This window comes from Chiloscyllium plagiosum, chromosome 4 (assembly GCF_004010195.1).
Source record: "Chiloscyllium plagiosum isolate BGI_BamShark_2017 chromosome 4, ASM401019v2, whole genome shotgun sequence".
NCBI lineage: Eukaryota > Metazoa > Chordata > Chondrichthyes > Orectolobiformes > Hemiscylliidae > Chiloscyllium > Chiloscyllium plagiosum.
The window spans coordinates 33,572,746-33,580,371 of record NC_057713.1 but is presented as its reverse complement, the minus strand read 5'-3'; the positions used below and the strand labels follow the sequence as shown (position 1 = coordinate 33,580,371).

The 7,626-nt window shown below is 38.1% G+C and overlaps 1 protein-coding gene across 1 annotated transcript in view; it reads left to right on the top strand.

Moving 5' to 3' along the window:
• The window catches only part of LOC122548932 (SREBF chaperone), a 149,995-nt gene that overhangs the window by 25,562 nt on the left and 116,807 nt on the right, over positions 1-7,626 (top strand). The window contains exon 2 of the mRNA XM_043687917.1: positions 5,777-5,985. Within this exon, the coding sequence (XP_043543852.1) occupies positions 5,855-5,985 (131 nt within the window). The 5' untranslated portion in view covers positions 5,777-5,854. The remainder of the gene's footprint in view (positions 1-5,776; positions 5,986-7,626) is intronic.

Below are 7,626 nucleotides of genomic sequence, written 5' to 3'. Positions count from 1 at the left end.
GTACCCCACTGGTTACTGCCTGCCATTCCGAAATGGAGCTGTTTATCACTACCCTTTGTTTTCTATTAGCCAACCAATTTTCAATCCAATCTAGTACTTTGCCCCCAATACCATGCACCCTAATTTTACTCACTAACCTCCTGTGTGGGACTTTATCAAAAGCTTTCTGAAAGTCCAGGTACACTACATCTACTGGATTTCCCTCGTCCAACTTCATAGTGATTCTCTTCTGAATCACTGGCTTTTTCAGCATACTTAATCCCTGTTGTATTTATAGAGAAATGTTTTGGCCATCATTGTGAAAATATTTCTTGAAGGAAGCTTGATGTATTATTGAGAGCAATGATCTAATCTGCTCTATTCATATTAAAATTGCAGTTGTTGAAAGGCATACGTTTCCGTGGCTTAATAGGTGTGTTTCAAGAAGGTAATTCCAAAATTATTGCACAATGTTTTCAGTACAGAGAAAAGCTTGTCCTGGTGTATGCTGTTGTGACATGCAAACATTAAATATTTTCATTTTTCATTTTCTTTTGTGACGTTCTTGAGACATTTCTGAAGACATTAACACTAATCTTGAGGTTATTATTTGCTATCTACAACACAACAGTCAAACCTTATTTATATTGTTAACCTTCGTCTTTGACTCCCTGTCCATTCTTCACTTATACCCCTTGAGGTTTCTTTGGATTTTGTTAATACTAAAGATATTGTATAAAGTTTACTTTGTAAGTTGAATTACATTATGGTCTTTGCTTCAGTGCCAACATATATTAAAGCATTTTGCCTTTAAAATAAATCAGTATTAAAATTTTTCTATCTTCTCACATTGTTATTTCAATGATATACAAAACAACCTTGATTATCCAAATGAGACAAGCAGGGAGTATTTTGTTCGGATAACGTTTTTATGGGACCTTGAGATTTTGTCTGGATAATCCGCAATTCAGATAATTGACGTATGGATAACCAAGGTTGTTCTGTACTTGAGTTAGTGCCCGTTTGCTATGTATTTTCACGTGTGACTTCCGGAAAACAATTCAGTTTTTTCAACCTCTTCCAGATTCCCATTTAACCTACACTATTCCAGTGAAGAAAAGAATTCAAGCATTTCTTGTAATTAACACCTTCATTCTTGAATCCATTCTAGTGAAGCTTAACTAGAATAATGACAATATAATGTTACAGCATCGAGGGAAATCATTTGACCTGTGGCTTTCTGACACTGCCAATCGTTTCATTCTTTTCTTTTGAAATTTTTGAATATGAAAACATATAAAGTAAGAGCAAAAAGAAAAGTATATGGCTTCTGCTTGCTCCACCATTCGGTATAGTCATGACTGAACTTGGGTTTTGGTTTTATTTTCCACCATGCTCCCCATATCCCTCGGATACTACTTTACGAAAAAATCTATCTGTTTAAATTTTAAATGTATTCAACAATCGAGCAACCACAGCCCCTGGGTTGAAGAATTCTAAAAGTTAATCCTTTGAGTGAAAAAAATTTTCTTCATCTCTGTTTGAAATGATTGGTTTCTTTATCATAAAGTTGTGCCCCATTGTTTCAGATTTCTTAGTGAGGGGAAACAGCTTTTGAGTCTATACTGTCAAGCCTTTCAGAATATTGTATTTTTTAATGCAGTTACTGATCCACTTTATGATATTTTATGGATTCTGTCACTACTTTTTCTGGCAGGTCACCCCATACCCAAACAACTTTTGCATAAGACAAAATACAGCCATCCATGATTTTCATTCACCTTTTGATCACCATTTTACGCTTCATAGTTAACCACTGAGCTCAGAAGTTCTGCATACCTTTGAAATATCCTCTGAAATTACTAATTGCAATGCAAAAGTAAAATCTACAATGAGTCTCCAGAGACAACTTTGAAAATTGCATGTAGTTTATCCCAAAATCAAGATCAAAGCCTACCAGGCAGTGGTTCCCACATAACATTTCTTTGGCCGTGAAGCATGGTCACTCCTATTGGTGTTACACAAAGTGATTAGAACTATTCAATTTTCTCTGCTTATCAGTGTGCAGTATCAAGTGGCATGTCACCAAACACTTTGCAAATTCAGCTTCACTGGGTCTATCATGTAATTTTCATGGAGGATTTTTTTTATTCATTCATGAGACGTGGGCATTGCTGGTTGGACCAGCATTTATGATCCATCCCTTCTGCCCTTGCGAGTGTGGTGGTGAGCTGCCTTTTTGTACCGCTGTAGTCCAAGAATTCCCGTATACGGTACACAGTATTCTGTGACCAATTGAGCATTGGACCCTGTGCAGTGGAGAGTCCTAAATGTAAATGCACATATGTTCTGAAAGTCAATCTCAGAGCTTGTATTTTGGACTCCAGTGCATGGGTGGGTGGGAACAAAAAGTCTTTTCCAAATGGAGAAATCTGCCATCAAGTAATTTCTGTATTTGACGATAACACAGACAGGTTCCTGCAGGCACAAGGAAGCATGATGTATGTCACCCACCCCTCCCAATAGTAACTTCATATGTAATACTTGCAGTTATATCTACAAATTAATAATTGATTCAAAATCAAAAATGAGGTGACCCAGCTTGACGGCAAATAACTTATCACTGCGCTGCGCGCTTGTCCAATAACAGGAGAACACAACAGAGGAAATCAATAGTCTACTAATAGACCAGCTCAGACAGATAATCCCTATTTGCTTTATCCGAACTCTCCCCTCTTATGAGTTCTCTGTTTACTAAGACTCATATGCTCACATGCTAAAATAAGTGATACTTTATCACAGCATAGTATTTTTAGTAAGTATGTGAAGCTATTTGTTCTGATGCACTGTTTAAAAACTGCTGATATTAAGTGTTGGGCTGAAGTTGTGATCTAATAATTGAAGGGTATACCTCTGATAAATGAATGCTTTCTTGATGATTGAACATCATTGGACTTCTTTTGAAGCTTAGAATGGAGAAAGGTTCAGGATGCAGATTGCAGAGCTTGGAGCCTCGGCACTTGAGAACATAGCCACAACTGGTAGAACAGTTAAAATCAGGGAGGTCCGAAATGCCAGATTTGGATGCTTGCAAGTGCCCCTTGCTCTGGTTCTGAATATATATATTTTTCTCTCCTGCCATCTATTCTTACCATGTCCACAAGATCCACCTCCGACTCGTGTTTCACTGAACTGTTGATGACTTAACTTTCATTCCTGGCTGTTATATTAGTTGATATTGTTAATGGTTCTCTGAACTGTCTTCTCCCTTTTAAAATCTTAAATCATTTCCACCTTTTTGTAAAAATGCACATCACTTTTGATCCCTCTTTGCTAAAAAAAAACAACTACTATCACCAGCCCTCCTTTCCACTGCAAAGTTTTTCTTGCTGCTGTACCTGCAATCTAATTTTTGGGATTTGTGTATCGGGGCACCTAAGTCCCCCTCTACTGCAGCATTCTGGAGGTTTCTTCAATTTAAATAATGTGCTGTTTTTCTATTTGGACACCCTGCATTTTCCCATTGTATTCTTTCAGCTGCTTTACTGATTCCCTTAACCTATCTATATTCCTTTGCACATTCTCTGTACCTTCCTCACAATTTGCTTTCCTACCTTCATCAGCAAATTTGGCTACAGTCCTTTAATTCCTTCCATCGAAGTCACTAATATTGATTGTAAGTGGTTGAGGCCCTAACTCTGCCTGTTGTTCTCCACCAGTTAGCAAAGTGGAGATGCCTGAAGGTATGCCCAAAGAGAGAGCTATTAGAATTTTCTTGAAGTATAATAATATGGAATATATACAGTGACAAAACTCTAATCTAGTACGTGACACCAGATGGCTTTTCTGCCAAACAAAAATCTCTCCTAAGCAACACATGATTGGTATTTGCACATTATCCGAATGATGGGCAATACATTTTCAGTTATGATCTATTAAAGGGAAATTGGACAACAATTTGACTGAGAAACGAATTACAAGAATTTTGAAAAAGTGGGGGAATTGTCCTTTTGAAAACACCATTGCAGACTTGATTGGCCAAATGGCTGCCTCCTTCGCTGAAATTCTGCAATTCTTCATGAAGCTAATGTTGTGTCAGTCTTTGTTCTGATGAACGATCTTTTTGAAATGTTGTCTGATCTCTTTCAGATGTTTGTGATCTGTTGTGCATTCTTTTCATTTAATAACTGGAAAGCCAAATTTTATCTATATCTTCATAGTCATTAATGTATATAAAAAATTATCAATATTGTTCTGAATCATTGTTTAATCTGGGACCCTAGTGGCCTGGGGAATTGTGGGTGAAAATTGAGCCTGTGAGAATGTCGGTATTGTTGTCCCGTTTCTCCCCCCCTGCCAGTCGAAGCAAAACGCTCAGGGACACAGTATAATTTTACCTCCTTCATCTTTATTCCGGGCCCTGGAGAGAGGGAGAACAATCACCCATGTGCACAGGGGCAGGAGTTCAATGGCTTATCTCTTGAACAGCAGTTTCTTAATGAATTATGTAGTCATTTTGGTGGGAGGAGCATGCAGATAAGGCACCATACATATTGATTGGGTGACGGTTACAATCAGCGAGCATCAACAGTAAAGATTAAGCCATCTGCTGTTACATAATGAATGTTCTTAACCTTAACTGGCTTCATATTTTGAATACTTTTCACCTTGTTAACTGATCTTAAATACGGAATGCTTCCAATATTGTGAAATGGCTCTACATAATGAACCCTTGCCTCCAGCACCCCATTGTTAACTGCAAGTTCTTACCTGATCTGAGTCATGCTCAGCTGAACCGCTTGTTTCACAAAACTCTAAAACTAACTTCTTTCCCTACCTGTTAATTCTTAAGTCTCAAATAGATCTCAATATATTAATTAATTTTTTTCCTGTGTTTTTAGAGTGTTTTTGTTTAACTGTGTCAAACTTTAAGCCAGATACTTGTGGATTCAAGCCTGATCTAGAACCAAAAGTGCATCATCTCAGCTAATATTTTAGTAGAGGGATTGTTACGCTGTTAGAAGTACTGTCTTGTGGCTGAGTCAAGTCACTATCTGCCATTTGTATGAATGCAAACCATCACATGACACTAATCAAAGCTGCAAGGAAATTCTCATGTTAGATATTATCTAAGCTAGCTGTATCATCGATTTTTATGACACATGTCTGGAGCTAGGAAGTCTTTAACTCAGGCCTCTTCGTTCCAGTTCTCATGGTATCCTGACAAATATTTAACCCTCAATCAACATAATTAAAAGGATAACTGGTTATTAATCTCCGAACTGTTTGACTGGTGTGTTTTCCCCATATTACTGTAACTTTAATTTCAAAGTGCATTATTGACTATGAAGCAGTCTGAAATATCCTAAGGTTCTATCAAATTGTGTGTCTTTTTTTCTCTATTATTTAGTTGTTTTGAATGCTTGATTTATAACTGAAATGTTCATTTTGCTCTATGCTGTTAAAATCACATTTGTCTTTTTTTCACCATTTTCTTATCTTTGGAAAATTAGGGTGGCACATATCCAGTAATGTGTATTTAGCAAAGATCTCCAGTGTTGCAAAACGAAATCACTGCGAAAACAATGGTTGAAATTATGTTGTTCTCAGTGCAACAGTGAAAACTTCATTGATGTATTGAAAAAATGCAATCCAGTGAAAGATGATATACGTAATAAGTGTACGTGTAATAATATGTGATGCAAGTTTGAGAGTCAATTCAAACTAATACAGACACTAAAAATGTTGCATGTTTCATTCAGGACTAATGCAAATATTGACTTCTTTTATCTTGCAGATCTCCTGATGTTACCAAGGCCACCCTGCTACACTGTGTGACTAAAACTCATTATGTAATGGCAGTCATGTGACAAAAATGGCAACTATGACCCTCACTGAAAGGCTACGTGAAAAGATATCACAGGCATTCTACAAACATGGGCTCTTATGTGCATCTTACCCCATTCCCATTATTATTTTTACTGCAGTGTGCATTTTAACGTGTTGGTAAGTAGCAAGTTGTATCAGTAGAGGACTGATAGCTTAATGTTCCAGGATACAAATGCTATAGGAATGATAGAAAGGGAGGCAAGAGAGGAGGGGGAGTGGTGTTTTTGATAAGGGATAGCATTACAGCTGACTGAGGTGTCAGTGTGGGAGCACTTTGGAGCCAGCGACCATAATTCTATTAGTTTTAAAATAGTGATGGAAAAGGATAGACCAGATCTAAAAGTTGAAGTTCTAAATTGGAGGAAAGGTAGTTTTGATGGTATTAGGCAAGAACTTCCAAAAACTGATTGGGTGCAGATGTTCGCAGATAAAGGGACAGCTGGGTAATGAGAAAACTTCAGAAATGAGATAAGGAGAGTCCAGAGACAATATATTCCTGTTAGAGTGAAAGGAAAGGCTGGTAGGTGTAGGGGATGTTGGATGACTTGAGAACTTGAGGGTTTGGTTAAGAAAAAGAAGGAAGCATATGTCAGATATAGATAGGAGAGATCAAGGAAATCCTTAGAAAAGTATAAAACAGTAGGAGTTTACTGAAAAGGGAAATCAGTAGGGCAAAAAGGGGACATAGATTTTAACAAATAGGGTTAAGAAGAATCCAAAGGATTTTTACAAACACATTAAGGACAAAAGGTTAACTAGGGAGAGAATAGGGCCCCTCAGAGATCAGCAAGGCAGCCTGTGGAGGCGCAGGAGATCCTGAACGAGTATTTTGCATCAGTATTTATTGTGGAGAAGGACATGGAAGATATAGAATGTGGGGAAATAGATGTTGACATATTGAAAAATATCCATATTACTGAGCAGGAAGTGCTGGATGTCTTAAAATGTATAAAAGTGGATAAATCCCCAGGACCTGAACAGGTGTACCCTAGAACTCTGTATGAAGCTAGGGAAGTGATTGCTGGTCCCCTTGCTGAGATATTTGTATCATCGATAGTCACAGGTGAGGTGCCAGAAGACTGGAGGTTGGCTAACGTGGTACCATTATTTAATAAAGGTGGTAAGGACAAGCTCATAGTCTATAGTTCCCTGGCCTGACATCAATGGTGAGTTGGAGGGAATCCTGAGGGACAGAATGTACATGTATTTGGAAAGGCATGGACTGATTAGGGATAGTCAACATGGCTTTGTGCTTGGGAAATCATGTCTCACAAACTTGATTGAGCTTTTTGAAGAACTAACAAAGAGGATTGATGAGGGCAGAGCAGTGGCATGATCTATATGGACTTTAGTAAGGCGTTTGGCAAGGCTCCCTATGGGAGACTGGTTAGCAAGGTTAGATCTCATAGAATACAGGGAGTGCTAAGGGATATAGGGTTACAGAACTGGCTTGATGGTAGAAGACAGAGGGTGGTGGTGAAGGTTTGTTTTTCAGTTTGGAGGCCTGTGACCAGTGATGCCACAAGGATCGGAGCTCGGTCCACTACTTTTCATCATTTAAATAAATGATTTGGATGTGAGCATAGGAGGTATAGTTAGTAAGTCTGCAGCTGACACCAGAATTGGAGGTGTAGTGAAGAAGGTTACCTCATTACAACAGGATCTTGATCAGATGGGCTGAGGAATGGCAGATGGAGTTTAATTTAGATAAATGTGAGCTGCTGCATTTTGGAAAAGCACATCTTAGCAGGACTTAGA